The sequence below is a fragment of the Perca fluviatilis genome, chromosome 5, assembly GCF_010015445.1.
Source record: "Perca fluviatilis chromosome 5, GENO_Pfluv_1.0, whole genome shotgun sequence".
Classification (NCBI taxonomy): domain Eukaryota; kingdom Metazoa; phylum Chordata; class Actinopteri; order Perciformes; family Percidae; genus Perca; species Perca fluviatilis.
This window is the reverse complement of record NC_053116.1, coordinates 38,178,818-38,206,556: the sequence shown is the minus strand read 5'-3', so window position 1 is coordinate 38,206,556 and position 27,739 is coordinate 38,178,818. Positions and strand designations below refer to the sequence as shown.

Here is a 27,739-nt window from a genome sequence, read left to right as displayed (position 1 = left end):
CCAGAAGCTCTAGTATGAAGTATGAAGTATCTAAGTATGAAGATATTTTGTTAAAGCACCAATTGTCAACCCTAGAATATCGGCGCAATATCGATATCGAGGTATTTGGTGAAGAATATCGTGATATCTGATTTTCTCCATATCGCCCAGCCCTATTTGAGCCCCCTGAATGGTTATTTTAACCTCTTTTTGGGGAGTGGGTTGTCTTTCATATATATTTTAAGGGGTACAAATCTACCTCTTCTAAATATTGGGGGGGGGGGAGACATATATTCTATGCATTCCCCCACCCAGGAAATCTAAGCCTATACTATTTTTCCTGGGCAACTATCATAAATGGTTTGATTGACAGATTGGCGTCATTTCAAAGGTTATGTGCATATTGTTGAATGACTGAAATCAAAAACAAAAACAAAGACGCGTGACCTGTCGGTGACCTTTGACCGGGTGTAAATCTGGCTCTCTGATTGGCTGAGCACACAGACAGACACACACAGCCAGGGAAAGATGGCGGCTCAGGTGTCCGCGGTGCTGCTGCTGCTGCTGCTCGGACTCCTGGCGGCTCCCGGTCTCTGCTCCGCCGGTTCCGCCGGCTCAGGGCCGGACACTGCGCGCGGCATGGCGCAACTGCAGCGCGTGCGGAGCCTCGCCGCGCACACCGGGTACGGAGGATGTTGGGCGCGAGCTCTGGAGCACCTGGACACGCGCTGCAGGGATTTGACGTCGGAGAGCCAGAGCCGGATCGCGCTGAGCTTCACCTACTGTCACCTGAGCAGGTAAATCAAGCACACGGAAACACACACACACACACACACACACACACACACACACACACACACACACACACACAACACACACACACACACACTAGTGGTTCTCAGTGTAGGGACCAGGGACCCAAAGTTAAATTAACAGTGGTTACCAAGGACCACTGACATTTTAAAGAATGACAACCACTGATTTACATACATTCTAATCCTTCAAAACTAAATAAATAGAAATAACCATTTTTGGACACCAGGGGGGACCGGTGGCCAAAGACCAACCCTCATTAGATTATAGGCAGTGAGTGAAATTCATTCTACAATCAAGGCCTCTCCCCACCACAAGGTCCAGCAGAAACTAGACTGAAAAATACCAACAGCAAGACCAAAGACACAGCATGGCTCATTTTGTGCATGTGTTATATCACAGCCTTTCTCAAACTGTTTGTGTGCCAAGGCCCAGTAATGTTTGGCCCTCGTCCTCTGTGCCCCACTTACTGTATGTCATTTTTTGGGAAAAGAAAGTCTATTATATTTAGGTGCTAAATAACGTCTGCAAGCATTTAGAGATGCACAGAGGTTAGAGAAGCACCAATAGTGGCCCAAAGTTTCCCAGTATCTGCCCCCCTGGTGAGCTTAGGGTGACCAGATGAGAATGGGTAAAATTCGGGATGAGACTGGAGGGGTGTAACATGAATTTCCAAACTCCGACCAACTGTCTGTCATGTCTGCGCTTTAACATCAGCAACATCCAATCAAATCACTCCTTCTGGTGGCGGCCTGCACTTAACATGAATTTCAAAAAAAATATTTTTTATTTTTATTCAGAAACTCAACTGTCTGTTTTTGTAAACGTGAAAATACAAATAAAAAAATCATAAAAATCATGAACTCAGGTGATGACGGCAGCTGGCTGCTGGAGGACGACTCAATTAAAAAACCACCATGACCAGTTTTTCATGTTCAATCAGACTATAAGTACTTGTGAGTCTGCTCTTGAGACTTTGCTCTAATATTCGGGACAGTTAGGGCAGGATTCGGGATTCGGGACAACTGCTTGGATTTCGGGGCTGTCCCGAATTTTTCGGGACATCTGGTCACAAGGGCTGCTCCCTCTTAGTGGATTAGTCGACTAATCGTTGGTTTTGGTCTTAGTCAGCTTAGATCTCTTTAGTCCATTAGTCATGTCTGATGCTGTTTTCATGCTGAATGACTTATTTCCAAGAAACGTACGAGCACATCTCTGGTAAACACAAGAATTAAGGGTTGACATTTTACCTAATAGATATCACCGTGAAACTTACTTTGATTACTTACATTAAGGCAGTTATTTCTTGTATTACACGATTTCTGAAATGTTGTGTTTAAATATGCAAAGGAGGCTATTATGTTATTCAATAATACACCTTTTCGGTTACCACCCTTGTTTCTAATGAATTTGCTGTACATATGTTCTATGTTCAGTAACCGAATAAACTTTCATTCATTCATTCATTCATTCATTCAATATATGCATCCTTTTAGCATGACTCTTTGCGGAGAAACTCAGATTTACAGATCTGTCGATTAAATCAACTAATCGATTAGTTGATACAAGTGTTAGTCGACTAAGAATCTCTTCAATCGAGCACAGCCCTACTCGTCACCCTAGGTGAGCTGGCACAAACATCTGGACCAGTCACAGCTGCATGGCCTGGCAACCCAATGGCATAAGGTTTGTTTCCAGATTTTGTGAGGAGACGTATCATTTTGAGCATTAAACACTGAATTTGTATGCACCTATTTCTACATTCAATTTATGCTGGAAACAATTGAAAATGTAGAAAAATAACGCCCTCGGGCATTCTGTATTACTTTCACCTATTCTCGTAGATCATCTTTTTCTAATTTAACGTTATCTCTGCTGAGCCAACACACACGTAGGCCTAATTTACTCTTCCCTCCTCTTTTGCGTCTTTTGTTGGGGAAGTAAATCTCTTTAAATGTGCATGTGGCACTTATTCATGTGAATCGTACATTCATTAATTTATAAACTCCTGGACTTCAATAGCTCAGATGTGTTTCAGCAAGATTTACAAGTTTGTGCACATTCAAAATATAACTCCTCCCATCTGTGTTTTCTGAGATTTGGAGAGTTGTAATATAGTCTGCTGTGCATGTTATTGCTCCGCTGATATGGTAATATGTATCTCATTCAGACCGTCTGACAGACACAGAGGCCCATTTGGGCTATTTTGCAGCGGCACCGTGGCTCCGTCCAGCTCTTAGCCCCGCCCCCAGGATGATTGCGATTGGTTTAAAGAAATGCCAATAAACGAGAGCATGTTTTTCTCCCATCCAGGAATGCTGTGTGGACGAGCCAGACCTTCCTCCGCAGCGCTGTGGAGGAAGGTCTGGCAATGTGAGACTAGCTTGCAGCTAACTGACCGTGCTAGCTCTAACTATAGCTAGCTAACGTTACAGCTTAGCCGAGGAGGATACCATTAATGTTTACATCTGGCGCTGTCACAAGGACAAAATATGAAATATTTGTACTTTAGTATTTCTGTTGCCTGCTACTTTATATTCTACTGCAGTTCATTTAAATGAATTATTTTTTATAAACAAAGTGTAAGTGAAAGAAAAGACAATCTCACGTGTTCTGTTTAACCCTTTTTTATTTTGAAAATCTCTCTCTGTCAGCTCAGGCAGGGAGTTCCCACCTTGCCCCGAGGGGTCAGAGGTCAGCCGGTGTACAGGTGGAATGGACGCCGTGGCCTTTAACACCTACACCGAGTTCTTCACCCACACCCACTCCATCTGTCACTTCCTGCAGTCTGAAGCCTGGCAGAGCCGCGCGGAGAACACCATGTACAGGTAAACACACACACACACACACACACACACACACACTGACACACACACAGGTAACAACCACAGGCTGTAGATAACACCATGTACAGGTAACACACACACACACACACACACACACACACACACTGACACACACACAGGTAACAACCACAGGCTGTAGATAACACCATGTACAGGTAACACACACACACACACACACACACACACACACACACACACACACACACACACAGGTAACAACCACAGGCTGTAGACAACACCATGTACAGGTAACACACACACACACACACAGGTAACAACCACAGGCTGTAGACAACACCATGTACAGGTAACACACACACACACACACGGTAACAACCACAGGCTGTAGACAACACCATGTACAGGTAACACACACACAAACCACAGCTGTCACACACACACACAGGTAACAACCACAGGCTGTAGACCACACCATGTACAGGTAACACACACACAGGTAACAACCACAGGCTGTAGACAACACCATGTACAGGTAAAACACAAAGTAACAACATACGTATATAACACCATGTACAGGTAACACACACACAGGTAACAACTACAGGCTGTAGACAACACCATGTACAGGTAAAAAACACACAGGTAACAACCACAGGCTGTATATGACACCATGTACAGGTAACACACACACACAGGTAACAACCACAGGCTGTATATAACACCATGTACAGGTAACACACACACAGGTAACAACTACAGGCTGTAGACAACACCATGTACAGGTAACACACACACAGGTAACAACCACAGGCTGTAGACAACACCATGTACAGGTAACACACACACAGGTAACAACCACAGGCTGTATATGACACCATGTACAGGTAACACACACACACAGGTAACAACCACAGGCTGTAGACAACACCATGTACAGGTAACACACACAGGTAACAACTACAGGCTGTAGACAACACCATGTACAGGTAACACACACACAGGTAACAACTACAGGCTGTAGACAACACCATGTACAGGTAACACACACACAGGTAACAACCACAGGCTGTAGACAACACCATGTACAGGTAACACACACACAGGTAACAACCACAGGCTGTAGACAACACCATGTACAGGTAACACAGGTAACAACCACAGGCTGTATATGACACCATGTACAGGTAACACACACACAGGTAACAACTACAGGCTGTAGACAACACCATGTACAGGTAACAACCACAGGTGTGTGTGTGTGTGTGTGTGTGTGTGTGTGTGTGTGTGTGTGTGTGTGTGTGTGTGTGTGTGTGTGTGTGTGTGTGTGTGTGTGTGTGTGTGTGTCAGGTTGACTGAGAGCTCTGCAGGTGTAGCTGAGCAGCTGCAGTCCTCCAGGCAGATGGCTGAGGATCTGATGGATGCCCAGAACGCTGCCTTACAGGCGCAGCAGGAAATCCTGAACAACGGAGAGGAGCTGAGAGTCACCCTGAGAGACTCTACCCAGGGTAAAATAACCCACACGCATACAACCGTAAGACCCAACACAGTGTAGAAACTTTCCGAAGGGTTAAAATAAAACTCTAGTGGCCACAATCACCCAACGCAGCTTTAACTCCCTTTTATTTATTTACTGATGATGGAGCTACTCTCCCTGATGGGGTCTCTGTCATGTCATAACAATATTACATGATTACATCCATCCATAACATTCATATTCACAATACATCAAAACAACAGCAAAACCATGAAAACATACTGTACATCGGGGGTACAACCAAATATAAACTTACTGTATATAACATTTATACTTGTTCTCCACCCTGTCTGTCTCTCTCCTGTCTGTCTGTCTGTCTGTCTGTCTGTCTGTCTGTCTGTCTGTCTCTCCACCTGTGTGTGTGTGTGTGTGTCTCTCTCCTGTCTGTCTCTGTCTCTCCACCTGTGTGTGTGTGTGTGTGTGTGTCTCTCTCTCCTGTCTGTCTCTCCCCACCTGTCTGTCTGTCTCTCCACCTGTGTGTGTGTGTGTGTGTCTCTCTCCTGTCTGTGTGTCTGTCTGTGTGTCTGTCTCTATCCTGTCTGTCTGTTTGTCTGTGTGTCTGTCTCTCTCCTGTCTGTCTGTCTGTCTCGCCACCTGTGTGTGTGTGTGTGTGTGTGTGTGTGTGTGTGTGTCTCTCTCTCCTGTCTGTCTCTCCCCACCTGTCTGTCTGTCTCTCCACCTGTGTGTGTGTGTGTGTGTGTCTCTCTCCTGTCTGTGTGTCTGTCTGTGTGTCTGTCTCTATCCTGTCTGTCTGTTTGTCTGTGTGTCTGTCTCTCTCCTGTCTGTCTGTCTGTCTCGCCACCTGTGTGTGTGTGTGTGTCTCTCTCTCCTGTCTGTCTCTCCCCACCTGTCTGTCTGTCTCTCCACCTGTGTGTGTGTGTGTGTGTGTGTGTGTGTGTCTCTCTCCTGTCTGTGTGTCTGTCTCGCCACCTGTGTGTGTGTGTGTGTGTGTGTCTCTCTCTCCTGTCTGTCTCTCCCCACCTGTCTGTCTGTCTCTCCACCTGTGTGTGTGTGTGTGTGTGTGTGTGTGTGTGTGTGTCTCTCTCCTGTCTGTGTGTCTGTCTGTGTGTCTGTCTCTCTCCTGTCTGTCTGTTTGTCTGTGTGTCTGTCTCTCTCCTGTTTGTCGGTCTGTCTGTGTGTGTCTCTCTCTTGTCTGTGTGTCTGTCTGCCTCCTGTCTGTGTGTCTGTCTGTGTGTCTGTCTCTCGCCTGTCTGTGTGTCTCTCTCCTGTCTGTCTGTCTCTCCACCTGTGTGTGTGTGTGTGTGTGTGTGTGTGTCTGTCTCTCCCCACCTGTCTGTCTGTCTCTCCACCTGTGTGTGTCGCTCTCCTGTCTGTGTGTCTGTCTGTGTCTGTCTGTCTGTGTGTCTGTCTCTCTCCTGTCTGTCGGTATGTCTGTGTGTGTCTCTCTCTTGTCTGTGTGTCTGTCTGTCTCCCCCCGTCTGTGTGTCTGTCTGTCTGTGTGTGTCTCTCTCTTGTCTGTGTGTCTGTCTGTCTGTCTCTCTCCTGTCTGTCTGTCTGTGTGTCTGTCTCTCTCCTGTCTGTCTCTCTGTCTCCTGTCTGTCTGTCTGTCTCTCTGTGTGTCTGTCTCTCTCCTGTCTGTGTGTCAGGTCTGCGGTCTGTGTTCTCTGACCTCAGCAGTGCCTCCAGGAGCCAGCAGGTGGCGCTGTCTGAACTCTTTAACAGAGTTTCCTTCCTGCAGAGCTTCCTGCTGCTGGAGGCTCACAGTCTGAGCTCCTGCTGCTACAACGCTGCTGCGCTCTGCACCTCCTTCCTCCTCACCTCCACCCAGCGCTCCTCTAGAGCCAGGTAACTCCTCCCCCCTCACCCAGCGCTCCTCTAGAGCCAGGTAACTCCTCACCTCCACCCAGCGCTCCTCTAGAGCCAGGTAACTCCTCCCCCCTCACCCAGCGCTCCTCTAGAGCCAGGTAACTCCTCACCTCCACCCAGCACTCCTCTAGAGCCAGGTAACTCCCTCCCCCCACCCAGCCTCCTCTACAGCCAGGTAACTCCTCCCCCCCTCACCCAGTCCTCTACAGCCAGGTAACTCCTCCCCCCCCCAGCCTCCTCTAGAGCCAGGTAACTCCTCACCTCCACCCAGCTCCTCTAGAGCCAGGTGACTCCTCCCCCCCCCGGCTCCTCTAGAGCCAGGTAACTCCTCCCCCCTCACCCAGCTCCTCTAGAGCCAGGTAACTCCTCACCTCCACCCGCGCTCCTCTAGAGCCAGGTAACTCCTCCCCCCCCCCCCTCCTCTACGCCAGGTACTCCTCCCCCTCACCCAGCCTCTACAGCCAGGTAACTCCTCCTCCTCCACCCAGGCGTCCTCTAGAGCCAGGTAACTCCTCCCTCCCTCCCCCGGCTCCTCTAGAGCCAGGTAACTCCTCCCCACCTCCACCCGCTCCTCTAGACCCAGGTAACTCCTTCCACCTCCACCCAGTGCTCCTCTAGAGCCAGGTAACTCCCTCCCCCACTCAGCTCCTCTAGAGCCAGGTAACTCCTCCCCCCACTCAGGCTCCTCTAGAGCCAGGTAACTCCTCCCTCCTCCACCCAGCCTCCTCTAGGAGCCAGGTAACTCCTCCCCCACCTCCACCCGGGCTCCTCTAGAGCCAGGTAACTCCTCCCCCCACCCAGCGCGCTCCTCTACAGCCAGGTAACTCCTCCCCCCTCACCCGGCTCCTCTAGAGCCAGGTAACTCCTCCCCCCACCCAGCGCTCCTCTAGAGCCAGGTAACTCCTCCCCCCCTCACCTGGCTCCTCTAGAGCCAGGTAACTCCTCCCTCCACCCAGCGCTCCTCTACAGCCAGGTAACTCCTCCCTCCTCCACCCAGCGCTCCTCTGGAGCCAGGTAACTCCTCCCTCCTCCACCCAGCGCTCCTCTAGACCCAGGTAACTCCTCCCACCTCCACCCAGCGCTCCTCTAGAGCCAGGTAACTCCTCCCTCCTCCACCCAGCTCCTCTAGAGCCAGGTAACTCCTCCCCCCACCCAGGCTCCTCTAGAGCCAGGTAACTCCTCCCCCTCACCGCCTCCTCTAGAGCCAGGTAACTCCTCACCTCACCCAGGCTCCTCTAGAGCCAGGTAACTCCTCCCCCACCCAGCTCCTCTACAGCCAGTGCTCCTCCCCCCTCACCCAGCTCCTCTACAGCCAGGTAACTCCTCCCCTCACCCAGCTCCTCTACAGCCAGGTAACTCCTCCCTCCTCCACCCAGCGCTCCTCTAGAGCCAGGTAACTCCTCCCTCCTCCACCCAGCGCTCCTCTAGAGCCAGGTAACTCCTCCCACCTCCACCCAGCGCTCCTCTAGAGCCAGGTAACTCCCCCCCACCCAGCTCTACAGCCAGGTAACTCCTCCCCCTCACCCAGCTCCTCTAGAGCCAGCTAACTCCTCACCTCCACCCAGTGCTCCTCTAGAGCCAGGTAACTCCTCCCCACCCAGCGCTCCTCTAGAGCCAGGTAACTCCTCCCACCTCCACCCAACTCCTAGAGTTCTTCACTATTCAGTTTTGTGTGTGTGTGTGTGTGTGTGTGTGTGTGTGTGTGTGTGTGTGTGTGTGTGTGTGTGTGTGTGTGTGTGTGTGTGTGTGTGTGTGTGTGTGTGTGTGTGTGTGTGTGTGTGTGTGTGAGGTTGGCATTGCTGTCTCTGGTGTGTTTGAACTTCTACCTGGAGAGGAAGATCTACCAGTTTGTGATGAACTCTGATCACCCTGAGCACAAACACATGGTCAGTACGTTAGAGCTGAGGACCTGTGTGTGTGTGTGTGTGTGTGTGTGTGTGTGTGTGTGTGTGTGTGTGTGTGTGTGTGTGTGTGTGTGTGTTTGTGTGTGTGTGTGTGTTCGTGTGCAGGAGCAGGTCAGTGTGTATGTGAGTGTGTTGGGGTGCTTCATGCTGTGTGTCGTCATTATAACCCCTCTCTGTGTGTGTGTGTGTGTGTGTGTGTGTGTGTGTGTGTGTGTGTGTGTGTGTGTGTGTGTGTGTGTGTGTGTGTGTGTGTGTGTGTGTGTGTGTGTGTGTGTGTGTGTGTGTGTGTGTGTGTGTGCAGGAGCTGGTCAGTGTGTATGTGAGTGTGTTGCGGCGCTTCATGCTGTGTGTTGGGGTGTGTGTCCTGCTGTGTGTGTGTGTTCGTTACAGAGACCCGCTGCAGCAGAGTCTGCAGCTGCTGCAGCAGCTCCGGGAAACCCAGAGGAGCCTGCAGGAGGCGCTGCAGCACGCTGGTGAGTCACAGCAGGAGAACTGGAGCAGACGCACTCGGTCTGTCTGTCTAACTGTCTGTCTGTCTGACTGTCTGTGTGTGTAACTCTCTCTCTCTGCCTGTCTAACTCTTTGTCTAATTGTCTATCTGTCTGACAGTCTGTCTAAAACATGACGCATCCAAGGTGGCGTGCGACATTGTGACGTCAAAATGACAGCATCCGATTTATAGCGTGCGAGCCGAGGTCGCGCACGCCTCTTTTTTTTTTTTTTTTCTTCAGCGGCGCGCGACAAAGAGGAAACAGGAAGCCTGAACGAGTTCGCCGACAGCGTGCTGCCAGGACTCTCAGAGTGACTGCAGGTCTCTCTGGTGAACTTCCTGGTGTTAAGAGGAGTTCTGTTATGGTGAATGAAAAGGCTCGGTCCCACCAAGTAGATCATCCAATCAGATCGCAGCATTGACGGCAATGCTGCTGCTAGTTCTGCCGTTGTTTACCTTTTTCTTCTTCTTCTTCTAGTCCGTAGAAAGAGCAGCGTCGGTAGCCTTTGCTCATCAGCGCCTCCTCTGTTCAGGAGAAGACTGCAGCTGGTGTCGCGAGAGAGAGATTTCATGACGTCGCATATGCACGCGCCAGCTCGGCTACGGTTACTGTAAAACGGGCTTAACTCTGCGTCTGTCTGTCCCTCTGTCTAACTCTCTGTCTGTCTGTCTAACTCTGCGTCTGTCTGTCTGTCTGTCTGTCTAACTCTGCGTCTGTCTGTCTGCAGAGTCTTTGGGGGAGCAACAGCAGAAGAATCAGCTGGCTGTGAAGGTGAGAACAGAACTGAAGATGTGATTTGCTGTTTGTGTTTTGTAGAATAACGTTAAACAGCTTTTCGCCCCGAGATGGCAACGGCAGAGGCGCCTCTTTACAAAGCCGGAGGCGCTCGCTACGTAAATTCATAAGCGGAATTTTAATAGTTCGTTCTGGGCTTTTTGTTGCTTTTTTTTGTCTCGTTTTCAATGTTTTTTTTGTCTTGTTTTCAATGTTTTTTTTGTCTTCTTTTCAATGTTTTTTGTCTTCTTTTCAATGTTTTTTTTGTCTTTTCAATGTTTTTTTGTCTCGTTTTTTTGTCTTCTTTTCAATGTTTTTGTCTTGTTTTCAATGTTTGTTTTTTTTGTCTTGTTTTCAATGTTTTCTGTCTTTTCAATGTTTTTTTTTTCTCTCGTTTTCAATGTTTTTGTTTCTTTTTTCGGGACATTTTTTTTTTTTTCCAAAGTTTTTGTTGGTTCTTTCTGAGTTTTGTCGCCCTTTTTTTCGCACTTTTTTATAACGTTTTTTTTTTTTTTTTTTTTCGAGTTTTGAGTGTATTTCTCTATGGAAGAGAACCAGTGATGTCACAGAGGGGAAGGTTACTTCCTGTTACATCTCTTCCAGAGGAGGTCCGAGAGTAGAAGAAGAGAGGAGGCGCTGCGTAGGCGAGAGGAGATAAAAAGGGAAGAAGAGGAGGAAGAGGAGGAGTGCAGCACGTTGGTGTGTCCGACCACAGACCACCCGGACCTGTCTCACCTCTCTCACATCGGTCGGTACCCGTCTGTCTGTTGACAGATATTTATGGTCCCATGAGGGAGATTTGTTTTGTCTGTTTCATGCACAATATACACGGACAAATACAAATACATCACCAGACAACAGAAAGAGCTACGTATAGGGTTGGGTATCGGTTGGTTTGTTAGGGTTGGGGCACAACAGCACAAAACGACAGTCAGCGATATTAAAAAAGGGCTTGTTTATCGCTACGGCCATATGGTAAGAATGAAATGATTTATTAATAACTTATAACAATGACTTATTTCACCAGTTAATTGCAGTTAAATGACAAAAACAACCACCATATGGGAAAAGGGTATTTTACAATAACTTTGAATGCACCGCGATGCTGTGGGTTTCACGTGAACGCACCGTCTGTGTTGGTGTTGTTGTTGTTGTGCTGTGTCTTCTCCAGTGAAATACAGACACGCTTTTACACCGTTTAGCTGTCAGCATTTTAACCGTGTTTAACCAGCTGCTAGCTAACGCTAGGCTAACGTTAGCTGCTGCTAAGTGTAAAGGTAACTAGCATCACGTGCAGCGATGCTCCTGTTGCCTGTAACATCCATTTGCGGAGCATCGGAGAGCAGCACAGACATGTCAGTGGCACCGAAATCAACGCTGCTATTCGGTCCGGTAGATACCGGTCATTAAGGTCTCTTAATACTGGACCGATGTCCAAGATTGTTGTTCCCATCAGTCACTTAGACACAAAAACACACACATAGGAACATAGGGGTCCAGGTCGTAGTTACCCTTTAACCGTCGCCGGCCTTAGCTGGATCCCTTCTAGCGCCAACGCTGTCTCTCCTCTCAGTCCACGTTAACAGTTTGAGTGTGTATTTGTACTGCAGGTTGGAGTACCGACAGTATTCTCAGCAGTACGGTGAACAGATCGGCAGCTGACATCACCCAGAATGCCTCAGCGCGGAGTCCCGCTACCCAGAGTGCCTCAGCGCGGAGTCCCGCTACCCAGAGTGCCTCAGCGCGGAGTCCCGCTACCCAGAATGCCTCAGCGCGGAGTCCCGCTACCCAGAGTGCCTCAGCGCGGAGTCCCGCTACCCAGAATGCCTCAGCGCGGAGTCCCGCTACCCAGAATGCCTCAGTGCGGAGTCCCGCTACCCAGAATGCCTCAGCGCGGAGTCCCGCTACCCAGAATGCCTCAGCGCGGAGTCCCGCTACCCAGAATGCCTCAGTCAGGCGTCCTCGCCGCTCCTCGTCCTCCGCCCCTCTGGTCTACAGCATCCTGGTGGAGGATCATCAGGTACATCTGATCTGATCCCAGATTATCTGAGAGTCAGGGCTCCGGCGCGCTGCCTGCGTGGCGTGAGCGTGGCGTGAGCGTGGCGTGAGCGTGGCGTGAGCGTGGCGTGAGCGTGGCGTGAGCGTGTCAGCTGCGCGGCGTGTCAGTTTTTATTTCGGCTCCCATGGTAACAGGTTAGAGATTACACGCTGCCTGCGTGACGCGCACGTCTCAGGTGCGGCTCGAGCCGCGCCGAAAACTCGTGCACGCTAGAAATAGGACCGACGCCAGCGTGTTGGAAGCGTTTCCAGGCAACATAGAACAGGAAAAGATGTTAATATGTCGTTTAGACACGAATACATATTAATAAATGACATGTTGATGTTTGAAAGTCTCGAGGTTTTGATATAAATGCAGATATATATAAATGTAATTTAAAATAATAATAATAAATAATGATAGATTTTCTAATATGTCACCTGTCGATACAGAAAGAAATATTCTGGAGCCTATTTTGACGTCAATACTGCCGATGTTGTCTTTGCTGTAATCAGATCAGAATATATTTATGTTTATGGGAAACATCCATGTGTCCAGACGAGGCTAGCAGCAGCAGCAGCAGCAGCAGCGCCGCGTCAGACACCTTTCTGGCGTGGAAAGACGTAGAAAACGCCACGCTAGCAGAAACGCTGTATATATATATATATATATATATATATATATATATATATATATATATATATATATATATATATATATATATATATATATATATATATATTTTCTGAAAGCTTCCCGTAAGTATCACAATGTGGATTTAATGATACTTTTAGGGGGTTAAACCCTCAGAGAGATATATATATATATATATATATATATATATATATATATATATATATACATATATATATATATAGCGTGGATTTAATGATACTTTTAGGGGGGAAACCCTCAGATGTGGTGGGTCCTGACTCTGACCTCTGCTCTTCTCTCTTCTCGTATCTTCATCTTCATCCTCCTCCTTCCTCTCCTCGCTCCTGATTGGTCAGCCTCGATACAGCCTGAGGAGCAGAAGATCTGAGGCTCACCGAAGACAGGATGTCATTTAGTTTCATTTCATCTGCTGGAGGTTTTACACACAGAATGTTTTTATTTTTTAACATGTTTTTTTTCCCTCTGTATCAATAAAAGTTCATTTTTAGATTTTAAACAGAAAAGTGTGAAACTGGTGTTCTTACGCAGCAGGAAGACGGGACACGCGTGCAGCCTCAAAGCTCGGTCTCAGCAGCTGGAGACAGAAACTCAAGTTTAGGTTTAATTAGCGCCTCGCGTCCTCACTGCTGCGGTGTTTCCGAGCCCCTAAAACTTTCACATTTGGAAACAGTGCTGACCCCGTTTGGGTCTGAAAACTCCAGGTTTGCTTTGTAGTCTGGACGGAGACATTTGAGTGTCAAACTCAACTTCACTAAGAGCCAGACTGGGAAATAGGAATCACATTAAGAGGCCAGACATGTTGACATGATTTAATTTAAGAGAAAATATCAAATATGTTGACTGCATTATTGCATGTCTCATTTAGCTTTCTCACTTACAGTTTGGGCCTCATAAAGCCCCCCAAAAAATCAGCAGAAAAGTTCCTTAGCCATCATAGAAGAAAGCGACAATTGTCTAAAAAAGTGCCAAAAACATTGAAAAAAGTGCCACAAGCGTCGGAAAAAGTGCCAAAAACATTGAAAAAAATACCAAAAACATTGAAAAAAGTGCCAAAAACATTGAAAAAAATGCCAAAAACATTGAAAAAAGTGCCAAAAACATTGGAAAAAAATGCCCAAAACATTGAAAAAAGTGCCAAAAGCGACGGAAAAGGTGCCAAAAACACTGGAAAAAGTGCCACAAGCGTCGGAAAAAGTGTCGAAAACATTGAAAAAAAAAACAAGAACATTGAAAAAAGTGCCAAAAACATTGAAAAAAATACAAAAACATTGAAATAAGTGCCAAAAACGTTGAAAAAAAGTGCCAAAAGCGATGGAAAAGGTGCCAAAAACATTGAAAAAGTGACAAAAACATTGATAAACAAGTGACAAAAGCTACGCAAAAAGTGCCATAAACTTTGGAAAAGGTGACATAAACTATGCAGGCCACAATTGATTGTGAACCTAAATTGATCAGGTTTGGCCCGCGGGCCTCGAGTGATGCGTTTGAGGAACCCCTGGGGGGGGTGGAGCCCTCTGCTGGCTGAAAGACACTGAAAAGTTTCATCTCCGTTGCTTTTAAGTGTTTAAGTGAAGATAAATATTTAAAAGTGGTGGGAGGAGCTGACCGAGGGGGGCGACCGAGAGGGGGAGCTGACCGAGGGGGGCTGACCGAGAGGGGGGAACTGACCGAGGGGGCTGACCGAGGGCTGCAGCTCTGATGGGGAAAAACCCCCGAAAGAAACAAAAACAAAACTGCTGCAAAGAGTTAGTCTCCACAGTTTTCCTTTTGCTTCAAATTTCAGCCGGTGAGGAAAAAGAAAAGAAAAGAAAAGAGCAGAGAAAATGAGAAACAGACCACAGAGAGGAGGAGGAGGAGGAGGAGGAGGAGGAGGAGGAGGAGGAGGAGGAGGAGGAGGAGGAGAGGAGGAGGAGGAGGAGTGTCCGTCTGCAGCTCGGATCAGACTTTCACACAAAAGGAGAGAGAGAGAGGAGACAGAGAGAGAAGGAGAGACAGAGAGAGAGACCGAGAGAGAGAGAAGGAGACAGAGAGAGAGGAGACAGAGCGAGAGGAGACAGAGCGAGAGGAGACAGAGACAGAGACAGAGAGAGAGAGACAGACAGAGAGAGAAGGAGAGACAGAGAGAGAGACGTCTGTCTGTCTGGACAATTTCACAACTGGAATGAAAGGATACAAATCTGCAGAGGAAGAGAAAATGAAGCGGTAGCCACCGGAGGAGGAGGAGGAGGAGGAGGAGGAGGAGGAGGAGAAGAAGAAGTCTGAGCCACGGTAACGGTGGAGCTGAGTCGGCACTTTGGGCATTCTTCACAAGAGAAGAAAAATGGTTGACTTCCTCCGACCAGATGGAAGTATTTTTCACGTTTTTCTTGTGATCTGACCGGAACCAACTGATCTGATGGTTAAATCCAGCGGTGGAAAGTAACTAAGTACATTTACTCCAGTACTGTACTTCAGTACCAAATGTTGAGGTACTTGTACTTTACTTTAGTCTTTTCTTTTCATGTTACTTTCTACTTCTACTCCGCTACATTCATCTGTTCCAGCTTTAGTTACTAGTTACTTTAGTTACTCCGCTACATTCATCTGTTCCAGCTTTAGTTACTAGTTACTTTAGTTACTCCGCTACATTCATCTGTTCCAGCTTTAGTTACTAGTTACTTTAGTTACTCCGCTACATTCATCTGTTCCAGCTTTAGTTACTAGTTACTTTAGTTACTCCGCTACATTCATCTGTTACAGCTTTAGTTACTAGTTACTTTAGTTACTCCGTTACATTCATCTGTTACAGCTTTAGTTACTAGTTACTTTAGTTACTCCGTTACATTCATCTGTTCCAGCTTTAGTTACTAGTTACTTTAGTTACTCCTCTACATTCATCTGTTACAGCTTTAGTTACTAGTTACTTTAGTTACTAGTTACTTTAGTTACTCCGCTACATTCATCTGTTACAGCTTTAGTTACTAGTTACTTTAGTTACTAGTTACTTTAGTTACTCCGCTACATTCATCTGTTACAGCTTTAGTTACTAGTTACTTTAGTTACTCCGCTACATTCATCTGTTACAGCTTTAGTTACTAGTTACTTTAGTTACTCCGCTACATTCATCTGTTCCAGCTTTAGTTACTAGTTACTTTAGTTACTAGTTACTCCGCTACATTCATCTGTTACAGCTTTAGTTACTAGTTACTTTAGTTACTAGTTACTTTAGTTACTCCGCTACATTCATCTGTTACAGCTTTATTTACTAGTTACTTTAGTTACTAGTTACTTTAGTTACTCTGCTACATTCATCTGTTACAGCTTTAGTTACTAGTTACTTTAGTTACTCCACTACATTCATCTGTTCCAGCTTTAGTTACTAGTTACTTTAGTTACTAGTTACTTTACACATTAAGATTACTGCACACAAAACACATGTAGTTTATAAAATCTGATGTTTTATTATAAAGTAAACTAGCCGACAATATAAGAGCTACAAGTCTACACACACACACACACACACACACACACACACACACACACACACACACACACACACACACACAACACACACACACACAGCTGAGATGAGACCATTAAACACACAACTGTTTAGATCCTTTACTCTTTCTACAATGGTTTAATACTTTAACTACATTCTCCTGATGAGACTTACACACTTCTACTGCAGTAACATTTTCACTGCAGGACTTTTACTGTAACAGAGTATTTTAACAGTGTGGTATTAGTACTTTTACTGCAGTAAAGGATCTGAATACTTCTTCTACCGGCTGGTTTAATCCCATGGTCTGGAGTCTGCTGATTGATGTGATGGAGTGAGCGATCCTTCTGAAGGAGACGGAGAGATGGAGACTGACAGGGGACGGTTTCTATACGTTTTTCTGAAAGAGTGACAGAAGGAGGAAGGAAAAAGGGAGGGATGGGAGAGAGGGGGGGGAGGAGGAGGAGGAGGATGGAGGGGAGACGCTGACCGCCACATGACTTCCAGCAGAGAACAAACTGATACGTGATGCTGCTGCTGCTGCTGCTGGAGCTTTATTAGACACGATGAACTCTCTGAGGACCCAGAGCTGCCAACAGGAAGTGACTGATTTAAACAGAAAACTTTCAGAATAAATGTCTTATTTTGAAAAGTGTAAAAATAGATAGATAAGTAGTTAGATAGGTAAGTAGGTAGATAGATAGGTAGGTAGTTGGATAGGTAAGTAGGTAGGTAGTTGGGTAAGTAAGTAGGTAGATAGTTAGGTAGTTAGATAGGTAGTTAGGTAGTAGGATAGGTAAGTAGGTAAGTAGGTAGGTAGGTAGTTAGGTACACATAAATCTGTAAAATAACAGAAAAATTACTGGCAGCTCATCACCTGGACTTTGTCCCGTAATTAAAAAATTGTCAATGGTGAACACGACATAACATTGTCTGTTATTTAACGGTGTACCTAGAGTAAAAAAACATAACATCTTTAGGTAGGTAGGTATAATTAGATAGTTTTCATCGTCCACTGCAGGAATTAGTTTTCATAGTCTGTACAGGGCCTCACAAATATACACTATACGTACACACACACACACACACACACACACACACACACACACACACCACACACACACACACACACACAGTAAACAAGGCCACCTTTACAACCCTGGTAATAACCATACACGGACGTAGCATTAATGCTTTTTCTTGCTATTAAATAAACAAAATAAACAAACCGGGACTGAAAAGCTCGTCACACCTCCCCGTTTTAACGTCATCACACGGAGCACTGATGGCTACGAACTGAACCGGAGCGTGACCTCTGACCTCTGACCTCTGACCTGCGTACCTGCGCGGCGGCATGCGGCTGAACCGACCCCGCAGCACCTTGCTCGGGTTCGGCCTCTCCCCCCCGCCCCCCCCGCCGCCGCCGCCTGCCCCGCCCCCCCCCTCCTTCTCCAGCCAGTTCAGCACCATGAGGTTCTCCTACCACCTGAACGCCAGCGGCGCCGCAGCAGCAGCACCGCTAGCCTGCAGCGCCACCCGCAGGACAGGTGAGTCCACTGCAGCCTCACTTCACTCTGTGGGTGTGTGTGTGTGTGTGTGTGTCTGTGTGTGTGTGTGTGTGTGTGTCTGTCTATCTGTGTATATGTGTGTGTGTATGTGTGTGTGTGTCTATCTGTGTATATGTATGTGTGTGTGTATGTGTGTCTGTCTATCTGTGTATATGTGTGTGTGTGTGTGTGTGTCTATCTGTGTATATGTGTGTGTGTGTGTGTCTATCTGTGTATATGTGTGTATGTGTGTGTGTGTGTCTATCTGTGTATATGTGTGTGTGTGTGTGTGTGTGTGTGTATGTGTGTATATGTGTGTATGTGTGTGTGTGTGTTCTATCTGTGTATATGTGTGTGTGTGTGTGTGTGTGTGTCTGTCTATCTGTGTATATGTGTATGTGTGTGTGTGTGTGTCTATCTGTGTATATGTGTGTGTGTGTGTCTATCTGTGTATATGTGTGTATGTGTGTGTGTGTGTCTATCTGTGTATATGTGTGTATGTGTGTGTGTGTGTGTGTCTGTCTATCTGTGTATATGTGTGTATGTGTGTGTGTGTGTGTGTGTGTGTGTGTGTGTGTCTATCTGTGTATATGTGTGTATGTGTGTGTGTGTGTGTGTGTGTCTATCTGTGTATATGTGTGTGTATGTGTGTGTGTGTGTGTCTATCTGTGTATATGTGTGTATGTGTGTGTGTGTGTGTGTGTCTGTCTATCTGTGTGTATGTGTGTGTGTGCTATCTGTGTATATGTGTGTATGTGTGTGTGTGTTCTATCTGTGTATATGTGTGTGTGTGTGTGTGTGTGTGTGTGTGTGTCTGTCTATCTGTGTGTATGTGTGTCTGTGTGTGTGTGTGTGTGTGTGTGTATGTGTTATGTGTGTCTGTGTGTGTGTGTGTGTATGTTTCTGTGTGTGTGTGTGTGTCTGTGTGTGTGTGTGTGTATGTTTCTGTGTGTGTGTGTGTGTGTGTGTGTGTGTCTGTGTGTGTGTGTGTGTGTGTGTGTGTGTGTGTGTCTGTGTGTGTGTGTGTGTGTCTGTCTATCTGTGTGTATGTGTGTCTGTGTGTGTGTGTGTGTATGTGTGTATGTGTGTCTGTGTGTGTGTGTGTGTCTGTCTATCTGTGTGTATGTGTGTCTGTGTGTGTGTGTGTGTGTGTATGTGTGTATGTGTGTCTGTGTGTGTGTGTGTGTATGTTTCTGTGTGTGTGTGTGTGTCTGTGTGTGTGTGTGTATGTTTCTGTGTGTGTGTGTGTGTGTGTGTGTGTGTTTGTAAGTTCACACCGAAGAGAAGAGACGTAATACGTCTCCATAGCAGCAGGCGGCGCTAATCTGTGTTGTCGCCCAAGAGATGAAAACCGGCAGCTGACATATACCCCTGACTGCAGACCTCAATGTGGGCGGAGTTAAACGTTTGACCCCGCTGTCACTAAGTCGAGTGCAGATGTGAGTTGCGCATGCGTCACTTAGCGACAAGTAGCCTGTAATACAACGTCTATGGTTTTGAGCTAACGTTAGCAATCAAACAATCACAGATAGCTAAAACTATCTAACTATCTAACTAACTAAAAACGTTTTGAAATGACTGGTAGCTAAGATGCTAACGGCGTTTTGAGCTAATGTTAGCAATCAAGTAGCCCCCTAGATGCTAACGGCGTTTTGAGCTAACGTTAGCAATCAAGTAGCCTACTAGATGCTAACGGCGTTTTGAACTAACGTTAGCAATCAAACAATCATAGATAGCTAAAACGTTTTTGAAATGACTGCTAGCTACAAGTTAGCAATCAAAAACACAACAGAGGCTGATGCTAACGGCTTTTTGAGCTAACTTTAGCAATCAAACAATCATAGATAGCTAAAACGTTTTTGAAATGACTGCTAGCTACAAGTTAGCAATCAAAAACACAAAAACGGCTGATGCTAACGGCTTTTTGAGGTAACGTTAGCAATCAAACAATCATAGATAGCTAAAACGTTTTTGAAATGACTGCTAGCTACAAGTTAGCAATCAAACACAACAAAGGCTGTCACTTGAATGGCATTTTGAGCTAACGTTAGCAATCAAACAATCATAGATGGCTAAAACGTTTTAGTTAGTTTAGCTAACAGCTAATTCAGCTAACTGCTAGCTGACAGCTAGATTCATTCTAAAATAACGTTAAGTCAAACCTAATGGGAAAAGAAGACTTTACAGCAATAACAAAGACAAGTATTGAGTGATTGTATTTTAAATGAGCACAAGTAAAGTAGAACTGACGTAGCTAACAGCTGTTATATATGTTAACGGTTATTTTCAAGTTTTATTTTGAGGGTCTTTTAAAGTTATTACGTGCTGTCTCAGCTAGCGGTTAGCTAGCTGTTACCTAAACTAACGTTAGCTTGCCTGTGGAGGCTAACCGCTACAATGTTTGAGAGTGGGCGGGGTTAAACGTTTAACTCCGCCCACATTGAGGTCTGCGGGTCTGCAGTCAGGGGCTTCTCGCAGCTGATGGGACGAAAGCGTCACATGGGGTCTGGTTTCTCTGGAAATTCAAAGCCAGACTGTCATGGCGGCTCGTTCAGAATACGATCTCATATTGGACTAAAATAGTTCACCGAAACATGTTTCTGAAAACATTTTAAAATTTCTTCATTTCAGATCAACAGATTTTTCAGATTTTGAGAGACTCTAGTCAAATCCCGTCTACGGAAAGCCGTTCCACTCCCTATCCAGCCCCATTGTACCGAATTTGGTTGCAGTTCCACCAGAGTTCCACTGGTGGGTGATTGCGGTCCAGTGCAAAATGAATGGGACCCTATGGAGCTAGATGCTAAATGAATGGGACCCTATAGAGCTAGATGGCTAAATGAATGGGACCCTATAGAGCTAGATGGCTAAATGAATGGGACCCTATAGAGCTAGATGGCTAAATGAATGGGACTCTATGGCGCTAGATGCTAAATGAATGGGAGTCTATGGAGCTAGACGGCTAAATGAATGGGACTCTATGGCGCTAGATGCTAAATGAATGGGAGTCTATGGAGCTAGACGGCTAAATGAATGGGACTCTATGGAGCTAGACGGCTAAATGAATGGGACTCTATGGCGCTAGACGGCTAAATGAATGGGACTCTATGGAGCTAGACGGCTAAATGAATGGGACTCTATGGAGCTAGATGGCTAAATGAATGGGACTCTATGGCGCTAGACGGCTAAATGAATGGGAGTCTATGGCGCTAGACGGCTAAATGAATGGGAGTCTATGGAGCTAGACGGCTAAATGAATGGGAGTCTATGGAGCTAGATGGCTAAATGAATGGGACTCTATGGAGCTAGATGCTAAATGAATGGGAGTCTATGGAGCTAGACGGCTAAATGAATGGGAGTCTATGGAGCTAGATGGCTAAATGAATGGGACTCTATGGAGCTAGATGCTAAATGAATGGGACTCTATGGAGCTAGATGGCTAAATGAATGGGAGTCTATGGAGCTAGATGGCTAAATGAATGGGACTCTATGGAGCTAGATGCTAAATGAATGGGACTCTATGGAGCTAGATGGCTAAATGAATGGGACTCTATGGCGCTAGACGGCTAAATGAATGGGAGTCTATGGCGCTAGACGGCTAAATGAATGGGAGTCTATGGCGCTAGACGGCTAAATGAATGGGAGTCTATGGAGCTAGATGGCTAAATGAATGGGACTCTATGGAGCTAGATGCTAAATGAATGGGAGTCTATGGAGCTAGACGGCTAAATGAATGGGACTCTATGGAGCTAGATGGCTAAATGAATGGGAGTCTATGGCGCTAGACGGCTAAATGAATGGGAGTCTATGGCGCTAGACGGCTAAATGAATGGGAGTCTATGGAGCTAGATGCTAAATGAATGGGAGTCTATGGAGCTAGATGCTAAATGAATGGGACTCTATAGAGCTAGACGGCTAAATGAATGGGACTCTATGGAGCTAGACGGCTAAATGAATGGGAGTCTATGGAGCTAGATGCTAAATGAATGGGAGTCTATGGAGCTAGATGCTAAATGAATGGGAGTCTATGGAGCTAGATGGCTAAATGAATGGGACTCTATGGAGCTAGACGGCTAAATGAATGGGACTCTATGGCGCTAGACGGCTAAATGAATGGGAGTCTATGGAGCTAGATGCTAAATGAATGGGACTAAAAAAATTTTTTTTTTTTTTGTCGTTTGAAATAAGAAACCTCAGATTTGATTGTAGTTTTTGCAAGTTCAACATGGGTTATAGGTCGAAAGTTGAATGAACGAGTACTTATGTCCTTTTGATTTCTTACAGGGTGAGTCGTTGTTGCCCAAAACACGCTAGCATTCTGCTAATGAATGCTGATTGGTCGGTGAAGGTCTGATCGGAGATCCCGCTTGACAGCATCCGAAGCAGAACCAGAATGTCGGAGTGAATAATTCGGCGTGGTCTTTTTGACTTGCTAGCACGTGTATTAACAGGGAGAGACTAACCTATCAGCTGTGTTGTATTAACAGGGAGAGTCTAACCTATCAGCTGTGTTGTATTAACAGAGATTAACCTATCAGCTGTGTTGTATTAACAGAGACTAACCTATCAGCTGTGTTGTATTAACAGAGACTAACCTATCAGCTGTGTTGTATTAACAGGGAGAGTCTAACCTATCAGCTGTGTTGTATTAACAGAGACTAACCTATCAGCTGTGTTGTATTAACAGGGAGAGACTAACCTATCAGCTGTGTTGTATTAACAGAGATTAACCTATCAGCTGTGTTGTATTAACAGGGAGAGTCTAACCTATCAGCTGTGTTGTATTAACAGGGAGAGACTAACCTATCAGCTGTGTTGTATTAACAGGAGAGAGTCTAACCTATCAGCTGTGTTGTATTAACAGGGAGAGACTAACCTATCAGCTGTGTTGTATTAACAGGGAGAGTCTAACCTATCAGCTGTGTTGTATTAACAGGGAGAGACTAACCTATCAGCTGTGTTGTATTAACAGAGTCTAACCTATCAGCTGTGTTTAACCTATCAGCTGTGTTGTATTAACAGAGACTAACCTATCAGCTGTGATGTATTAACAGAGTCTAACCTATCAGCTGTGTTTAACCTATCAGCTGTGTTGTATTAACAGAGACTAACCTATCAGCTGTGATGTATTAACAGGGAGAGACTAACCTGTCAGCTGTGTTGTATTAACAGAGTCTAACCTATCAGCTGTGATGTATTAACAGGAGAGAGACTAACCTATCAGCTGTGATGTATTAACAGGGAGAGACTAACCTGTCAGCTGTGTTGTATTAACAGAGTCTAACCTATCAGCTGTGATGTATTAACAGGAGAGAGACTAACCTGTCAGCTGTGTTGTATTAACAGAGACTAACCTATCAGCTGTGTTGTATTAACAGAGACTAACCTATCAGCTGTGTTGTATTAACAGAGACTAACCTATCAGCTGTGTTGTATTAACAGAGACTAACCTATCAGCTGTTTTGTATTAACAGGGAGAGACTAACCTATCAGCTGTGTTGTATTAACAGAGACTAACCTATCAGCTGTGTTGTATTAACAGAGACTAACCTATCAGCTGTTTTGTATTAACAGGGAGAGACTAACCTATCAGCTGTGATGTTAACAGGGAGAGTCTAACCTATCAGCTGTGTTGTATTAACAGAGTCTAACCTATCAGCTGTGTTTAACCTATCAGCTGTGTTGTATTAACAGAGACTAACCTATCAGCTGTGATGTATTAACAGAGTCTAACCTATCAGCTGTGTTTAACCTATCAGCTGTGTTGTATTAACAGAGACTAACCTATCAGCTGTGATGTATTAACAGGGAGAGACTAACCTGTCAGCTGTGTTGTATTAACAGGAGAGAGACTAACCTATCAGCTGTGATGTATTAACAGGAGAGAGACTAACCTATCAGCTGTGATGTATTAACAGGAGAGAGACTAACCTATCAGCTGTGATGTATTAACAGGGAGAGTCTAACCTATCAGCTGTGATGTTAACAGGGAGAGTCTAACCTATCAGCTGTGATGTTAACAGGGAGAGTCTAACCTATCAGCTGTGATGTATTAACAGGAGAGAGACTAACCTATCAGCTGTGTTGTATTAACAGAGACTAACCTATCAGCTGTGTTGTATTAACAGAGACTAACCTATCAGCTGTGTTGTATTAACAGAGACTAACCTATCAGCTGTGTTGTATTAACAGAGACTAACCTATCAGCTGTTTTGTATTAACAGGGAGAGACTAACCTATCAGCTGTGTTGTATTAACAGAGAGAGACTAACCTATCAGCTGTGATGTTAACAGGGAGAGACTAACCTATCAGCTGTGTTGTATTAACAGGGAGAGACTAACCTATCAGCTGTGTTGTATTAACAGAGACTAACCTATCAGCTGTGTTGTATTAACAGAGACTAACCTATCAGCTGTGTTGTATTAACAGAGACTAACCTATCAGCTGTGATGTTAACAGGGAGAGACTAACCTATCAGCTGTGTTGTATTAACAGGGAGAGACTAACCTATCAGCTGTGTTGTATTAACAGAGACTAACCTATCAGCTGTGTTGTATTAACAGAGACTAACCTATCAGCTGTGTTGTACTAACAGAGACTAACCTATCAGCTGTGTTGTCGATGCCTCGAGAGAACAAAGGAAGTGACTCAGAGCTTGCCATAAAGCAGTATCTCTGGCCGTATATGTGTATGACGTCATTGACATTTTAAAAGGCTTTTTAGAACAAAAAAGCCACTTTAAAAAAAATCTAACACACAGCAATGTGTATTTTCTTTGCCTCCCCTTTCGAATGCAACATTCAAATTACTAGACAAAAAATTATATCCTGAGGAAAGTGGATTTTGAGGAGTACAGCTCCATAGAGCCCCATTCATTCTGCACTGGCCTGTGAGCGGGGCCCTATATGGATCTCTGGTGGAACTGCTACCAGTTCAGAAGCTGGAAGTAACGAGGGAGTGGAACTTCTTCCTATATTAGAAGTTCTTTGACTCTAGTCACGCTCATCCCGCTCGTCATTTCCTGGTTAGCTCTCCACCAATCAGATTGGTCATTGAGGCCGACTGCCCGCCCTCCAATTCAACATGTCAAATCGGCCCAAATGAAGGCCGACACACCGAACGGACTCGAGTCACCGACCTTGCCAGACCGTCCGACGGCCGATTATCAGGTTGGTGGGTCCGGGCCTTAATGAAGACCTGGTCCAGGACTGTACAACTGGGTTAGTGCTGCAACCAGAAAAAGTGTCATTGTTGATTAATGTCTGGATGAATGGATCAGATGTTTTGGTCTCTACAATGTCAGAAAATGAAAATGCAACTTCAGCTGTGAAACTGTTAAAGTGCCCTCAGTGTCCTGCAGGACCCCCCCCCCCCATGCATGCACACACACACACACACACACACACACACACACACATGCACAAATACAGACAGACACAGACACACAGACACACACAGAGACACACATGCACAAATACAGACAGACACACAGACACACAGACACACACAGAGACACACACACACACACATGCACAAATACAGACAGACACAGACACACAAACACAGACATACACAAATACAGACACACACACACACAAACAGACATACACAAATACACACACACAGACACACAAACACAGACATACACAAATACACACACACACAGAGACACACACACAGACATACACAAATACAGACACGCAGACACACACACACAGACATACACAAATACAGACACGCAGACACACACACACAGACATACACAAATACACACACACACACACACACACACAGAGACACACACACAGACATACACAAATACAGACACGCAGACACACACAAATACAGACACACACACACAAATACACACACACAGAGACACACACACACACAGAGACACACACACAGAGACACACACACACACACACACACATTCACACAAATACAGACACACACACACAGACACACACATACACACACTCCCCCTCTCTCTCTCTCTCATTCATTTAGCTAGATGCTAAATGAATGGGAGTCTATGGAGCTAGACGGCTAAATGAATGGGACTCTATGGAGCTAGATGCTAAATGAATGGGACTCTATGGAGCTAGACGGCTAAATGAATGGGACTCTATGGAGCTAGATGCTAAATGAATGGGAGTCTATGGAGCTAGACGGCTAAATGAATGGGACTCTATGGAGCTAGACGGCTAAATGAATGGGACTCTATGGAGCTAGATGCTAAATGAATGGGAGTCTATGGAGCTAGATGCTAAATGAATGGGAGTCTATGGAGCTAGATGCTAAATGAATGGGACTCTATGGAGCTAGACGGCTAAATGAATGGGACTCTATGGAGCTAGATGCTAAATGAATGGGAGTCTATGGAGCTAGACGGCTAAATGAATGGGACTCTACGGAGCTAGATGCTAAATGAATGGGAGTCTATGGAGCTAGACGGCTAAATGAATGGGACTCTACGGAGCTAGATGCTAAATGAATGGGACTCTACGGAGCTAGACGGCTAAATGAATGGGACTCTACGGAGCTAGATGCTAAATGAATGGGAGTCTATGGAGCTAGACAGCTAAATGAATGGGAGTCTATGGAGCTAGACGGCTAAATGTGTCTCTTTCGCCCGATTGTCGTTGAGAAACCTCAGATTTGATTGTAGTTTTTGCAAGTTCACCATGGGTTATAGGTCGAAAGTTGAATGAACGAGTACTTATGTCCTTTTGATTTCTTACAGGGTGAGTCGTTGTTGCCCAAAACACGCTAGCATTCTGCTAATGAATGCTGATTGGTCGGCTGTATTTGTATGTCACAAATACAGACACACACACACACAGAGACACACACACACACAGAGACACACACACAGAGACACACACACACACACACACACATTCACACAAATACAGACACACACACACAGACACACACATACACACACTCCCCCTCTCTCTCTCTCTCTCTCTCTCTCCATTCATAGATGTCCTGGGGGAATGGACGATCAAGCCTGTCTCTCTTTGGGTCAATGGGTCACTCATTGTTGCTCTGGGGGAAGGGAGCTGTGTGTGTGTTGTGTGTGTGTGTGTGTGTGTGTGTGTGTGTGTGTGTGTGTGTGTGTGTGTGTGTGTGTGTGTGTCTGAGAGGTCAGAGGTCAGCCTGTAGTTTTATCTCCTCCCCTGCCAGATGATAACAGGGTGTGTTTGTCTTTTCTTCACTTGTACGCGTTGAAGTGCTTTGGGTGCGTTTGGCTTATCAGCCTCGGGGGTGGAGTTTAACTGTCTCTCAGCACTAGTAGCTAGAGCGTACGTTTGATTTGTTCTACAACGGTGACTCTCCTCCTCCGTCTTCCTCGGTCACTCGGGTGAGTTTGTTTTATGTAACACTGGCTGGTGGGGGTGTGTTTGATTCAAGCTTAGACACTCAAGAGGGGTGATGTTGGTTTTGATCACCTTGTCTGTCCATCTGTCTGTCTCCGTCCGTCTCTCTCTATCTGTCTGTCTCCGTCTCTCTGTCTGTGTGCCTGTCTCTCTCTCTTTCTGTCTGTCTGTCTGTCTATCTCCGTCTCTCTGTCTCTGTCTGTCTGCCTGTCTCTCTCTCTGTGTCTGTCTGTCTGTCTTTGTCTGTCTCTGTCTCTCTGTGTCTTTGTATGTCTCTCTGTCTCCGCCTGTCTGTCTGTCTATCTGTCTGTCTCTCGGTCTGTCTATCTGTCTGTCTGCTCTACAGGATCAGTAGCTCCATGACAGGGGTGTGTTTGTTTTGGTTCATCTTGTCCTGACCCAGCAGCGGGGTGGAGCTAGGTCAACTGTGTCTCTGCTGTCTTGTAATAAGGAGCGCTTGTTTTGAGTCATGATTACTTTGA

General features: G+C 45.7%; 2 protein-coding genes across 2 annotated transcripts in view; both read left to right on the top strand.

Moving 5' to 3' along the window:
• The first annotated feature begins 465 nt into the window (after nt 1-465).
• LOC120559803 lies at nt 466-13,297 on the top strand. Its single transcript, XM_039801825.1, has 10 exons — nt 466-776; nt 3,447-3,620; nt 4,947-5,104; nt 6,741-6,939; nt 8,750-8,846; nt 9,166-9,337; nt 10,083-10,126; nt 10,733-10,877; nt 11,740-12,149; nt 13,178-13,297. Exons 1-10 carry the CDS (start codon nt 508-510, stop codon nt 13,235-13,237), a joined length of 1,728 nt encoding a protein of 575 aa, XP_039657759.1. The 5' UTR covers nt 466-507; the 3' UTR covers nt 13,238-13,297.
• A 4,467-nt stretch (nt 13,298-17,764) lies between these two features.
• The window catches only part of fgd1 (FYVE, RhoGEF and PH domain containing 1), a gene marked incomplete at its 5' end in the record, with an annotated part of 55,571 nt that continues 45,596 nt past the window's right edge, over nt 17,765-27,739 (top strand). Inside the window, 1 exon segment of the mRNA XM_039800479.1 lies at nt 17,765-17,870. Coding sequence (XP_039656413.1) covers nt 17,765-17,870 — 106 coding nt within the window.

Coding starts and splice junctions, on each gene's coding strand:
- LOC120559803 (XM_039801825.1), top strand. CDS start 508: ATGGCGGCTCAGGTGTCCGCGGTGCTGCTGCTGCTGCTGCTCGGACTC. Junction 10,127..10,732: donor AGAATCAGCTGGCTGTGAAG/GTGAGAACAGAA, acceptor CATCTCTTCCAG/AGGAGGTCCGAGAGTAGAAG. Junction 10,878..11,739: donor GTCTCACCTCTCTCACATCG/GTCGGTACCCGT, acceptor TTTGTACTGCAG/GTTGGAGTACCGACAGTATT.